The sequence below is a fragment of the Pygocentrus nattereri genome, chromosome 2, assembly GCF_015220715.1.
Source record: "Pygocentrus nattereri isolate fPygNat1 chromosome 2, fPygNat1.pri, whole genome shotgun sequence".
In the NCBI taxonomy this organism is placed as follows: domain Eukaryota; kingdom Metazoa; phylum Chordata; class Actinopteri; order Characiformes; family Serrasalmidae; genus Pygocentrus; species Pygocentrus nattereri.
The window spans coordinates 45,033,277-45,048,893 of record NC_051212.1 but is presented as its reverse complement, the minus strand read 5'-3'; the positions used below and the strand labels follow the sequence as shown (position 1 = coordinate 45,048,893).

Sequence of the window (15,617 nt, the reverse complement as noted above, 5' to 3'; positions counted from 1 at the left end):
GACAAGAGATCCAATGAAAAAAAGACCCAAAGCATTTTACTGCAGTGAGTTTTTGTACAGTGTAGCTGGGTTTCCTGTCTCTGTGGGCCTCAGAGCACAGTAGTAGAGCGCAGAGTCTGATACTGCAGCAGAGGAAATTGAGAGATTTACTATATCTTTATGCAGTGTAGCATCCAGTCGTGGGAAAGGAGGGTCTGCAGGGACTACACCTGCTCCTGGATATTTCAGCAGCAAGAACTCTGGTCTGGATCCAGGATACTGACGATACCACTGCAGATTGTCTGCTCTACCCTCATACCTGCAGGAGAGAGTAACTATCTCATCTTCAACTGCATGAACCTGTGTTTTGTTGTCCAGTGGTGCTACTGACTGTGCAGAACAATTTTCTGTGAGGAAAAAGAAATCATAATTTGTATCAGTGTTGTATGACATATAAATTGCTGTCCACCCTAATGTATCACAAATTCAGTCAGACACATCACCACAAAGAAACAAAAAATATTAATATCCACACTTACCTAGTATGATCATAAAGACAGTCAGAGAGCACAGAAACATCATGGTGGTTCCAGTGTTCAGATAATGAGGAGAGACTTGGTGCTACTGTTCAAGCATGTAAAGACTCCTCCTACATTTGTCAGTGGATCTGTTATAAAAACAGAGGGAGGCAGATCAGAAGAATAACACAGTTCACTAATCTTCCAGATGTATAAAGCTTTTTGTGTCAGTTTCAGTAGCAAATTAAACACATTCTGTCCTTGTGTTACTTATGAATATGCAGTTCGTGGGGCACATACCAAGAAATACATAAAAACTCCTTTATTATGTATTGATTTGAGGAAGAATTGCACAAAATGTTAAAGGAACTCACAGAAAATATGTATTTATTAATGTTAGAGCAACTAGGGGCAGCTAGTGTGTGTGGTTTTCTATGCTGTTTAAATCCAGCCATGAATTTGTGGTAATGATTCAAATGTGTTTTAAATAGATGTGAACTTAATCAACGGTGCAGACATACAGTCATCTGTAAAAGTTCCTGAACTCATTTTAGGTGAAAATCCTCCAGCGTCACTCTTGGTAAACCAGTCGTTTAATAGAATATCATTAATTAGTGACACTGACGTCTATTAAAATGATCATAAGCACAAAACGCTGAAGGCAAACAGTTTCCATCAGGGAGAACCGAGCGGCTCTGAAATCACTTTTACAAACATGCAAAGTTTCACTTTAAGATTACTTTGTAAATTAGTTACAAGTTAAAACTTTAAACTCAGGTTCACAAAGAATTTTTCCTTTACTATATAGATCTGTAGGTCTCTGCTCATAAACATAAACTAACCAAAACTAAATGAAAAATGAAAGTGTTTGTATGAATTCAGAAAAAAAGAAACATGCCAGTCACAACTGCATGTGTGTACATGTTTCTATATTGTGGTCTATTTACACAAAGTTAGGTTAGTTCCATCATTTAGGTCGACGTATGTGCTCCCAAATTTTTTACGCTGCTGCACTGATGTTGAACCGTGTGCTTGGACTGGGTTGGTATGACCAACAGGTCAAAACAAGCTCAGAACAAAGTGACCGCTGTGCCCTGATTGGTGTTCTGGCTTTGCACTTCTTTTGTTTTGACATGTTACATTTTTATACACACATAAACCAAAAGGAACCACAGATTTCTCAAAATGTAGTGGAGTAAAAAGTCAGATATTTGACTTTGAAATGTAGTGGAGTGAAAGTAAAAAGTCACTCAAAATGGAAATAAGTAAAGATACATGAAAAAAGTACCTAAGTACAGTAACTAATTACATTTACTTAGTCCACCACTTTATTTACTGTCCACCACTGCTAAAGAGAATACCTCTGCAAATATGAATGCATGATTACTGTTTTTAGCTCAATTTAGCATACTGGGAGGAAAATCATACATTTTTCAAAAATATATTTATATATCTGGTCATTTATATTTGCTGAGAAAATCAACAAAACACGACATTTGACTGCAGGTGTTTCAACCTTGGCGTACATCTGTAGTGTGTCAATGGACGCACAATCCTCAAACGTGCTGAATGAATATTTACTAACAGAGTCACATTATTACAGCTTTCTGAATCAGATGTATATGTGGGAGAAAACTTATAACCCATTTTTTCATATTCATGACTTAGTGTTGTATTCAACATTAGTACTGTATAAAGGCTTTATTGCCACTCAGTATCATTTAAAATGAGAAACAGAAGCCAGAATGCTGGGATTGCCACGATTAAACTACAGTCTCGTGTTTTCTATAAGTTGTGTAACTTGGTCGCTCACTTCAGCTTGCACATTCTTGCCTCATTCCAGCAAATGTAGATTAACCCTGCCCTCCTCTGGCAGATTTTGATCATTGCATGTGGGCTAAATTGAGATAAATGAAAAAAGCTCCTCACTGAAATCTCTATTACATATAATTGGGTTGAGGAGGAAACGTCGTAGTGGTGGTGTGTGAGTGGTGTGTGAGTGTGCGGGAGGATTCTCAGTGAGGACACTGTCCAATACATTGTGGGCCCAAAGTTTTATCACATGCTTCAACCTAAGCAAAGATTCACCACTCTGCATTGAAGCCCCTGTAGTTACTGAATATTAAAGCTTATTATGTAATAAACCTGGGATTTACCTGGGATATTTACATAGGCTTACAAAAACAAAATACATTTAATCTGATCTTTAATTCCCTAAAATATTCTTTATGGTGATGCAGGTTTGTTGTGACAGTAGCGATTACTGCTTTATACATTTTACACACAACACATGGAGTGAGAATAGCCATCGCATTTAAAGCTTTTTACAGGTTAGTTAGTTCAGGATAGAGTAGTTTCAGAGCTGTGCACCTGTGTCTCACAATTCACTGAATAGTTGAATGGTGAAATTACTCAATGTCCAGGCAGAATAATATTCCTCAAGCTCAGAGCAGAGAAAGACTTGGTGCTAGGCTTTGTTCATATGCTGTTCCAGCACTGTTCAAAATGCTGTCATACTTGCAAGACAGAAGAATTGTCTCTATCTTCAATGGCATGAACCTGCATTTTATTTCCGATGGTGATATTGACTGAAATTTGACTAAAAATGATAAGACCTTTGGATCAGTATTGCATTAAAAATGACCTGCAATTGAACTTAATTTATAAAGAGAAACAGAAGCCACAGCCTTTTGGGGAACGCTACAATTAAAGTGCTGTTTACCTCAGCATCCCCTTACAATCTCATCTCAGTTCAGCAAAGCTAGATTAAGCCTGCTCTCTTCTGGTGGACTTTCATCATTACATCTCATCTCTGAGTATTTAGACAGGAATAACTGTTCTGCAATAATCTTTAATGTTGTCAGTATATCTAATATTTCTTTATGATATTTGTTGTAATGATATCATAATATGATGACTTCTTGACCATCGTAAAGTCCAGTATACATTGCAGATTTACATCAATCAGTTGTGTACCTTCACAAAAGTGTCATCACTTTCTTTCACTGCTCATTCTTAGATGAGAGAGTCAAATAACATTAGTGATGTGAACTAGAAAACCATTTGGATGGAGCAGTAAGATAGAGGAGGTGTGCACAACAGCAGATAATGAAAACGACTACTCACGGATTGGTTTGTGATATATAGTAGCTTTAGAAATAAGTGTTTGCTCACTTTGTTAGGCCTCATATTGTCAATGATGAATTCTACACTCAGGACATCTGTCAGAAGCTGAAGATGAACTGTAAGCAGACCTTGCACCAAGACAAAAATAGGTCCACAAAAGGTCTTAAAAAGAAGAAATGAAGGGTTAATGAAGTCACAGCCCAGTCCTGAAGTCCACAGAAATGCGGAAGAAGACTTTCTTTTGTTAGGCAGTGCATGCAGGAAAACCTTCAAATGTCACACAGCTGAAGGGGCTCTGTTTGGAGGACTAGGGAATTCCTCCAAGGTGAAAATGAGACCAGAGATTACCACAAATGCCTAAGACCCTATTTACATCTGGTCAATTCATGTCATTAGTATCTGGATTGCATCCTGATAAGATTTTAGTCACATGCATTTACATTTAGTATTCAAATGCATCTCCAGTTAGACTGAAATTTGATTGCTGTGTGGGATGGAATGCGCAAATCCACTAATTATGCAGCAACCAAAGCTGTTTGGTTTTGTTTTGAATGTTGCATATTTGCAGTTTCTGTCTGCAGTTTGTTTCACGCAGTAGTGTCTGTCCATATTGCTATTAAGGATTTTGTTTCGTTCGGTCCTCAACCATGTGTGTCCTCCATGATATAGATATATATTCCTCACAGACATGGATCACATGTACTGCATGAGGAGGTTTGGTTGTACTGGGAGGCTGTTTTGGTTGTCTAATGTGTGTTGGAGAGATGGATGTATTTACACTGATGTGATATGTGGCTGAAATGCTTCTAAGTCCACCTCTTGAAGTGGTTTGAATGATCAGATTTGCATGTGCTTTAAATGTATCCTGGGTGTGTTTACACTTGCATTTTATGTGGCTTAGCCTTATCCTGATACTCAAGATATGTGAAGTGACCAGGTGTAAATGAACTCAAAAAGAAGTGCTTTCTACCAAAGCTTATAGATTGCTCTCAGTACAAAAGAAAGTTGATGATGAACTCCGGAACTCAAACTTATCAACCACATTTTCTGTGGATTTGGCTGAGTAAGAGAGCAACACCTGTCAGGAAACCCAATACAAAACCACATCACCTCATCACACAGTCAGTTTTTGTACAGCGTTGCTGGGTTTCTTGTTACTGTGGGAGACTCTGCACAGTAGTAGAGTGCAGAGTCTGATAATTTAGCAGAGGAGATCTCCAGATTCACTATTTTGTTCTGAACCTTAGCAGAGAAGCCAGGTGGTGGAGAACCCCACACACTTCCTGTTTCATACATATACAGGAGAAGGTCCAGTTTAGATGAGGGATACTGGCGATACCAATAAAAGTAAACATTGCTGCTGCTGTATCTGCAGGAGAGGGAAACACTGTCACCCACTGAAACCTGCTTTTCAGTTTCCAATGGATCAATGGAATAAACCCCACCTGATATAAAAGAGAAAATTATTTTACAACCAAGCCAGGACTTGAAATCTAAAACCACTGTAACTGGTTATACAGACTCTCTTTTGCCTTTTTTTTGCGGTGTAAAATATCTAGTGTATCTGGTGTTATAAAGTATTTAGAAAGATGTATCAAATGTAGTATGTATATCTCATACTCACCTACAAGCACTATCAAAATAAAATGTGACAATAGTAGCATGATGGGAGATCCTCTGTATTTAGTCACAGACTAAGAGCTGAAGGGAACATTTAAAATGCAGGAAGAAAGCATTTCAACAGTATCGGGGGGACTCCACCTCCTAAACCACAATGCCTACCATTTTATGACCATGGATGATTATACAGCTTTACTGTAATGTTCAACAGTCTGAGATCACCTTTCATTGGTTTGTTTTCCAGTTAAAGCAGCCTTTAAAAAGTTAAAGCTTTTTCCTTTGCTTCACTTTGTGTGATTTGAGTGTGTGTGTGTGTGTGTGTGTGTGTGTGTGTGTGTGTGTGTGTGTGTGTGTGTGTGTGTTTGGAGTGACACCTAACTTATAAGGTGGTAGAGCCCTTAATCTTCCTCCGCAGGCAGCCACCTACACCTGAGCCCTACCCTTAGCTAATGTTATACCTTTCCACTTTTGATGTTGAAAGCAGGACATACCGTGTTCTGGAAATTTTAAACCGGAAGATTATATCTTATGTCCTTTGGCTTAAATAATTGATTTTGTCATTGTTTAAAATATATATATTGTGTGTGTGTGTGTGTGTGTGTGTGTGTATTGTCAAAAGAAGTTATATTTTTTTATTTGTAGAAGCATATCCTTGTTTCTTAAAAAACAAAAGACATATATAAATAAATAAAGAACCTGTGGTTCAAACTTATCTTAGAGCATTCCTAGCACTCTTTTGATCACATTAAATATGTGTGATCTTATCCTGCATTCAATAAAATTGACCATAATATTCTCTTGGATAGTTTAAATCACATTCAGGGGAAAGCCTTGGCTTGGTTTTTTTCTTACTCTAAAGATCGTACATTTGCTGTTCAGATTTATTTTGACATCAGCTCCCATTTTATTTGGCTTACATCAAGGCTCCCTCTTAGGGCCCATTTTATTTTCTTTATAATTGCTTCTACTTCATACAATTTTTCAGAAATATGGCATTTCTTACCACTGTTATGTAGATGACCCCCACTGAAACCTGACGATAACTAGCTTTTTTGATTGTATTGAAGAAGTCAAACTATGGTTAGCTAAAAACTTTGTAAGATTAAATTTGATGTGATTATATTTGGTATCTCTGAGAGCATTCAAACTACTGGTAACACCTATTTGTTTTAAAACTTATAGACAGTGATTAGTGTGGGGAGCATTGTTGTTACTCTTTATTTACACTACCAAGACGCAGATACGTGGATGATGAGCTGTATTTATGAGCATGTAAAAACATGGTGCTAGTCTCCAGTCACTGCTCACAGCTGGTGGAGTTTGCGATTGTCAGAGCCAGGCCATTTCATTTGCCTAGAGAGCTAAGTTCACTCTATATAATAGCGGTGCATATAGCTCCCAGTGCTAATGCTAACACCGCACTGAACAAGCTATACAGCGCAATCAGTGACCTCCAGAACACAAACCCAAATGGACTGTTTATTGTTGCTGGTGATTTCAACCATGCTAATCTGAAGTCAGTACTCCCCAAATTTCATCAGTATGTGGACTTTGCAACCCATGGGGCTAATGTGCTGGATCTTGTTTACACAAACATCCCCGGCACATACAGGGCCGTGCCCCGCCCCCACTACCGCTACTCAGATCACATCTCTGTGATGCTCATTCCAGCATTCAGACCACTCATCAGACGTGCCAAACCAGACCAGAAGCAAATAAGAACCTGGCCACCAGGAGTTATCTCTGCTCTTCTTACTGTTTTGAACACACTGACTGGAAGATGTTCAGAGTAGCTGCAACTACCGGTGACTCCATCAACATGGAGGAGTACACAGAATCAGTGACAGCACGTGCATTGATGATTTTACTGTCTCCAAACCCATCACAACTCGCCGAACAGCTGGCTGATGGTCTCACGGACATATTCAACATCTCTCTGAGCACTGCAGTTGTTCCAACATGCTTCAAGTCCACCATCATCATCCCTGTGCCAAAGAAGTCTCCTGTGTCCTGCCTCAGTGACTACTGTCCCATTGAACTCACTCCCATCATCATGAAGTGCTTCAAGAGGCTTGTCATGAGGCACATTAAAGACCAGCTTCCTCCTTCACTGGAACCACTGCAATTTGCATATCGCCCCAACTGCTCAACAGACAATGCCATCTCCACCACATTTCACCTGGCTCTCACCCACCTGGACAATAGAGACACCTATGTCAGAATGCTGTTCATAAACTTCAGTTCAGCATTCAACACCATCATCCCTCAGAAGCTGATTGGAAAACTGATTCAGGCCTGATGGGCCTGAACACTTCCCTCTGTAACTGGATCCTGGATTTCCTATCTGAGAGACCTCAGTTAGTTAGAATATGAAATAACATCTCCAGCACCACCACACTGAGCACTGGTGCCCCTCAGGGCTGTGTCCTCAGTCCACTGCTGTTTACTGTGCTGACTCATGACTGTACTGCAAAGTACAGCTCAAACCACATCATCAAGTTCACTGATGACACGATTGTAGTGGGTCTGATCAGCAAGAATGACGAGTCAGCATACAGAGAGGAGGTGCAGCGGCTAATGGACTGGTGTGGAGCCAACAACCTGTCTCTGAATGTAGACAAAACTATGGAGATGGTTGTTGACTTCTGAAGAGTGCGAGGTGACCACCTCCCACTGAACATCACTAGCTCTGCTGTGGAAATAGTCAGGAGCACCAAGTTCCTCTGTGTCAACATCACAGATAACCTCACCTGGTCCCTCAACACCAATTCTATAGCCAAGAGAGCCCAGCAGCATCTCTACTTCCTGTGGAGACTGAAGAAGCTTAGTCCACATTCATAATGAAGGGAAATGTGCAAAATGATATGTAGCTGTGAAGAAGCTGTTACTGAGAAAAGGGAATAGACAAACACATTTCCTGCAAATAAATAAACTTTTGTGTGTTTTATTGAAAACTCCTATTTTATGGGTGTACAGCTGTTCAAAATGTGTTTGCTAGTCATGAACAGTGAGTGTGAGTTTCCTTAAAATGAGTGAAAAAATGTCACTATTGAAACACTCAATAATAAAAAAAAAAAATGGGAAAGTTTTGAAGGCATTGTTATTGTCTTGCTAGCGAAAAAATTGAATGTTCAGTCATTTATTTTAACAAAAAAAATAAATAAAGTTTAGGGTCTTTCAACACAAAAGGGTCTTTCAACGATTTTTAGTCCAAGTCAGTAAAATTTCAGCAAAAAAAAAATTCAATTTTCAATCAAGCTTTCAATTCTGACTTTTAACCAGTTAATTGGATTGAACTATATATGTTTTCTGTTCATGTATCTGTTGCTTGAAAATTATTTAATGACTTACTGACTGTTTTTAATTTAACTTAAGTAAATAAAGAGAGGCCTCTGACTTTTCCACAGTACCGTCATACTGAATGCTGCAAGTAGGGCCAATATACCCAAACCACCTCAGGAGTAGGTGAGCAATGTTTTTTTGTGACAATGACCATCATAATACAGAAAACAGATGCACTGTCCTCTAGTTTATGCCTGCTGTGAGAGCACCAGCCCTGGTGTTTGCTGAAATGGCAGGTCATAGCAGTGAAGACTGTTTCATTTTTAACTTATACTGTGTCCTAAAACACACAGACCAGACTGAGTGACATTCATTAAGACCTAGATGTAGTTTGAGTGGTTCAGAGAATTTTAATGATATATTCTCATGTTTATAGTTACATTAACCTCTAGTTCTAAGGGAAAGAAGCTAAATTTGGAATCCAATGATGCTTTGGACTATTTTGGCTTTTTTTGACTTTAAATCTATCATTAAATGTAGATACTTTTTGGTTTTATTCAAGTGTAATTTCTACTTTCAAGATACAGCACCCATGCATTCACTTAACTATAGCTTCTTTGGCGTTTTCTCTCCCTGGATTCAGAGTGTTCTGGTGATGGCACACAGTCATGCTTCCATCATTTTGGTAAGTAAGCTCATTCGACAGCACTTTGATAGTCTCTTATGAGATAATAAAGCCATAACCGACCAAGCAAAGGCAGCAAAACCATGCTCTTTTGGGAGGGGGGCGGGGGATGCTTGTTTCAAAACTAGTATTCAGAGCATATTTAAGTGTCTTGCCTTATTATTGGATTCATTTCCAAAATGATAAATGGGAGCTGAAATCTAAACAGCTGTGATTTCCTGCTGCTTCACTTCTGCTGCATCCCAAACAGTGTACCAGCACACTAAATAGTATGTACAACCAGCACCCTCCCATTAGAAGGTATGGAAGTATGTGGTTTGGAAAGCAGAATTAGATCAGCCAGTGAGACGTATTCAGTAGTCCCACAGCCCCAGTGGCTGATTACAGTATTGCTGTGCTGCCCCTTAGCTGCTCATTTTGGAGGTATTTCATGATGAATTATTCAGGATGGATTTATTCAGGTTATCTTGATGTCTACAGATGTTTCTGTGACATGATGTTGGTTTCCAATTCACCAGCTTCTTTGTGGAGCTACTTCTACACATAAGACGCTTAAATGTTACTGCACCATTCAAGGTGGAACAGAAATGCTGAACGAGTAGCAGGTAGCAGCTTTGGTGGCCGTGTTTATTAGTTTTTGCAAAATAGCACACTTTGGAATTTAATAAACTAATATTTATATGATGACTTAAATGAGTATTATTGGTTTCAAACATCCCCTGAGAGCAGATCAGAATGTTTAGTCTACATATTAATTATAATATATCTTAATCTCAATCTGGTCTGAGTCTTGTCTCAACTTAGGCCGCTTCTGGTCTCAGTCTCGACTTGGACTCGACTGCTAAAAGTCTTGGTCTTGACTGGGACTTGATGTGTCCTTGTCTCAGTCTTGACTTGGATCTAGTGCTCTTGACAGCAGTACTACTATCAGAGCATAGTCAGAGTTGGATGTCATAGCATTCTTAAAGATAAAGACAGAAATTATGAATATGATTAATTATGATTATTGCACCCAAAGTGATATTCATTCACAGAATTTAGATTTTTTTTATTAACATGTCAAACTTGTCTTGGGAAACTTATTACTTAGTTTATCTGCATTTAGTCCGAAGAGGTAATCTGTTCTGGCCCCATCCCAATGAGGCGTGGCGATGAAGCTTACAGCAGGCTTTCTTCGCTGAACTGCTGGATGTCCAAGTGGTGTACGGACAATCATGTGGGCTTTATAGACAACTGGCTAATGTTTGAGGGCAAGCCTGGTCTTTTAGGTAGGGATGGTGTCCACCCCACGCGGGATGGTGCTGCCTTACTTTCGTGCAGCATAGCACATAGTCTCTTAGTTAGTCGGCAGAGTAGCAGTAGCCTTAGAAGCTGCTGACAAACCGGAGCCGGGACCAGGCCGCAGACAGAGAGCCTTAACCGACCGTCTGTGAGCTGCAAAGAGACGTTACCTAGATACCAATGTATTCAGACTGTGTCTGTCCCCCGAGTCAAACATAAATGTCAAAAAACTCAAACAGTAAATCTAAATAACCTAACGTATATTAAACAATCATATCCAGACTGTAGCACTAGCACTTCAAAACTAAAGATTGGTTTACTTAACATAAGATCTCTAAATTCAAAAGCAGTAATAGTGAATGAAATCATAACTGATCAGAAATTTGATGTGTTGTGCCTCACTGAAACCTGGATTAGACCCGATGAATATTTAGCATTAAACGAAGCCACCCCTGCAGGCTATAATTATATACACAACCCCAGATCGTCCGGTAGAGGAGGCGGGGTCTGCATAATTTTTAGAAATTCCCTAGCTGTCAATCAGAAACACTATGATAATTTCACTTCTTTTGAGCTTCTTTACATCAATATAATTAATCCAATTACAAAACAGAATGCATTTTCTTTAATTAATATTTACAGACCACCAGGACCCTATGTAGAATTTTTAAAAGAATTTAGTGATTTCGCTGCAGATTTAGCAGTTTGTAGTGATAAAGTAATTATAGTAGGAGACTTCAACATTCATTTTGAAAAAGTTGATGACTCATTAAAAAAGGCTTTTGCATCAATTCTAGACTCAGTTGGTATTGCTCAAAATGTAACAGGACCTACGCATTACTGTAATCATACTCTGGATCTGGTTTTGACCCTGGGTGTTAGCATAGATAACCTAGATATTCTTTCTCAAACCTCAGTAATCTCAGATCATTATCTTATTTCTTTTAAACTTCATCTTAGTCATAATATACGTACATCCCCCAGCTACTCTATGAAACGTTCAATAACGCCCTTTACCGCTCAACAATTTACTGATAACCTTCCTGATTTATCAACCATAGTGTACTCTCCAGGTAACCCAGCAGAACTAGACAAACTAACTGATTGTTTAGAAAATACCTTCCGGTCTACTTTAGATGGTGTAGCACCACTTAAACACAAAAAAGAGAGACAGAAAAAACTTGCGCTGTGGTATAACGACCAAACTCGTACTTTAAAGCAATTAGTACGAAATTTTGAGCGAAAATGGCGATCAACCAAACTGGAAGTATTCCACTCTGCTTGGAAAGACAGTATTGTTGAATATAGAAGAGAAATTAATAAAGCCCGCTCAGAGTATCTGGCCTCTCAGATCGAGATTAATAAAAACAACCCTAGAGTTCTCTTTAGTGTTATTTCTAAACTGACTAAAAATCAGGCAGGTACTGATCCTCAGATTCCAGCAATCCACACTAGCAATGCTTTTATGGACTATTTTGATAATAAAATCGAAAATATTCGGGACAAAGTTCAACAGATAAATAGCACATCTTGTCTGTCATCTGGTGTGGCTGATATAGAACAAAATCCAGCTACCGAAGTCAGGTTGGAAGTTTTTAACCCACTACATCATTTAGAACTGGAGAAAATTATCTCCTCATCAAACTGCACAACCTGTACACTTGATGCAGTTCCCACAAAACTATTAAAACAGGTATTACCAGACATAATTAAACCACTATTAACAATAGTAAACTCATCATTAAACCTGGGGTATGTTCCCAAAGCCTTTAAACTAGCAGTAATTAAACCTTTGATCAAGAAACCAAATCTTGATCCTAGTGTACTATCTAACTATAGACCTATTTCAAATTTACCATTTATTTCTAAGATTTTAGAAAAGGCCGTGGCAAAACAACTTGGCTCTTATCTGCAAAGAAACCAGATCTATGAAAAATTCCAATCTGGATTTAGGCCTCATCATAGCACTGAGACAGCTCTAGTTAAGATAACAAATGATCTGCTTCTTGCCGCTGACCAAGGCTGCGTTTCTTTACTGGTACTTCTTGATCTGAGCGCAGCTTTTGATACAATAGATCATAATATCCTCCTAGAAAGATTAGAGAAAATGGTCGGTATAACTGGAACTGCCTTATCGTGGTTCAAATCATACTTGACCGATCGTTTTCAGTTTGTGAGGGTAAATAATATACCCTCCAATTATACAAAGGTTAGATATGGAGTTCCACAAGGCTCTATCTTAGGACCGTTATTATTTACGTTATACATGCTCCCCCTGGGCAAAGTTATTAGAAAACATAATGTTAATTTTCATTGTTATGCAGACGACACGCAGCTCTTCATATCAGCCAAACCTGATGACAAACAGAGAATAAAGAAAATGGAGGATTGCGTAAAAGATGTGAAATCATGGATGTCACACAACTTTCTTCTATTAAATAGTGATAAAACAGAAGTTCTTCTATTAGGCCCTAAAGCTGCTAGAAATAAATTATCACACCTAATGTTGAATCTGGCCGACTTCTCAGTCACACCTGGTTCAACAGCTAAAAATCTTGGCGTTATCATAGATTCAGATCTAGCATTTGATAAACACATATCTAATGTTACTAAAACAGCTTTTCTACATCTCCGTAACATCGCCAAGCTAAGAAATGCTTTATCCTTACATGACGCAGAAAAATTAGTACATGCCTTCATTACGTCAAGGCTAGACTACTGTAATGCGCTACTGTCAGGATGTTCTAGCAGTAACTTAAATAAACTTCAGCTAGTTCAAAATGCTGCAGCCAGGGTCCTTACTAAAACTAGAAAATTTGACCATATTAGTCCAGTCCTATCAGCTCTTCACTGGCTTCCAGTCAAATTCCGCATAGACTATAAAATTCTCCTGTTAACGTATAAAGCCCTACATGGGCTCGCTCCTGAGTATCTGAGAGACCTTATCTCCTATTATGAACCACCACGATTACTTAGATCACAGGGTGCTGGCTTCCTAGTAGTTCCCAAAATTCAGAGAAGCTCTGCAGGAGGAAGAGCTTTCTCTTATAAAGCGCCCCAACTCTGGAATAATCTCCCCGATAATGTTCGGGACTCAGACACAGTCTCAATCTTTAAGTCTAGACTAAAAACTTACTTGTTTAGTTTAGCTTTTGGTAGTTAATGTTAATTCCCTTTAGATAAGGCTGCAGATCCAGGGGTTCATGGACATAGTGAATTGTGGGTAAACTGAGATGCTGGTGCTGCTGTCACTCACTACATGCAGTCACTCAGGTTTGTGGACGGTGGAGTGGGTGAATGCCAGTGTCTCAGGGAGCCTCCGTGTCTATGTTACCTTCTGGCTCTCTCCCTTTAGTTAGGCTGTCATATTCAGACCTGCCGGAGTCATTAGTCACACTCTGATAATTTTTTACATTTTCTGTTCTTCATAAATACAGTCTAAACTAATTCCTAAATCTTTCCTTCCTCCGAGTTACTGACTGTCCACCGGTCCGGCCCAATACTGATGGATGTCCCACCCTCAAGTCCCCCTGTCCCCCTGATTGACCAGACTGATGGAAGTTTCTGGAACGCAGCTTCTCCACTACAGATCACATCCAAATCTATATGAACTCTAATTGTTTCCACTGTTGATTATACACACCTGAATATATTAGAACTGCATGGATGTAAAATTGACTTTTCAATGTTTAACTTATAAGTTGTCTGACCAGTGGTAGGATGGTCCCCCCTTTAGATGTGAGTCTTGGTCCTCCCGAGGTTTCTTCCTCCTCCAGCTCTGAGGGAGTTTTTCCTTGCCTCAGCGCTCACGGGGGTTCTGTATATTCTGTATATTATGTTCAGTGTTTTGTCTGATTCTCTGTGCTGTGATTCCCATTTTTGTAAAGCTGCTTTGTGACAACATCAGTTGTAAAAAGCGCTATATAAATAAATTTGATTTGATTTGATTTGATTTAGTACATACTGTGGTCTGGATGCAAGACACTGACAGTTCCACTGCAGACTGTATAAATTACCATTATGCTGAAAGGAGACAATACATTTGAACTCAATGGAAAGACAGAAGAAAATGTAGTTTTTGTACAGTGTAGCTGGGTTTCCTGTCACTGTGGGCCTCAGGGCACAGTAGTACAGTGCAGAGTCTGATACTGCAGCAGAGGAGATCAACAGATCCACTCTTTTTTCACTTAGACTAATGTCAGCATCCAGGTGTTTGAATGGAGGAGTTGCAGGTATTACAGTTTTCATTTCTGATGGTAAGATCTTCAGCAGGAACTCTGGTCTGGATCCAGGATACTGGCGATACCAATGTAGGTCTTGGACTGTTCCCTCATACTTGCAGGAAAGAGTAATTTTCTCATCTTCAAGAGCATGAACTAGTATTCTGTTCCTCAGTGGTGTTATTGACTGTGCAGAACAGTCATCTGTGGTTAAGATAAAAAAAAAAAAAAACTTTTGAGTTTAAAGTTAGACAATGTCAATTACAAAGACACAAATGTAAGCTGCACTTACCTAGCACGATCATAAAGACAGCCAGAGAGCACAGAAACATCATGGTGGTTCCAGTATTCAGATAATGAGGAGAGATGTGGTGCTACTGTTCAAGGATGTAAAGACTCCTCCTACATTTGTCAGTGGATCTGTTAGAAGAACAGAGGAATGCAGATTAGGTCACTTAAGCTTTATATCTCAACTAAGAAGATGGTTTGTGTGTATACACACACACAAATGTATACAACCCCAATTCCAATGAAGTTGAGAAATTCAAAATGAGTGAATATTTGCAAAAAACAATAAAGTTTATCTATTTAAACATTACATATCTTATCTTTGTAGTGTATTCAATTGAATATTGGTTGAAAAGGATTTGCAAATCATCGTATTCTGTTTTTATTTATGTTTTACACAACATCCCAACTTCATTGGAATTGGGGTTGTGTGTGTGTGTGTGTGTGTGTGTGTGTGTGTGTGTATATATATATATATACCAGTGATTACAAAATCCAAGATGAAGACTTCAACTATACAGTAAATTCAGATACAATATTTTTACATATGTGTGCTGAATCATTATATAATGAAAGTCATAGACAACATGATAACCTGACGATTAAGCCAAAGTATTT

The 15,617-nt window shown here is 38.8% G+C and overlaps 1 gene segment (V, D, J or C); it reads right to left on the bottom strand.

Annotated features, from left to right (window-relative positions):
* Nucleotides 1-637: 637 nt before the first annotated feature.
* LOC119264974 lies at nucleotides 638-15,043 on the bottom strand. The segment is given in 3 exon segments: nucleotides 638-646; nucleotides 14,584-14,915; nucleotides 15,004-15,043. Coding segments are annotated over 3 exon segments (381 nt in total).
* Nucleotides 15,044-15,617: the final 574 nt, after the last annotated feature.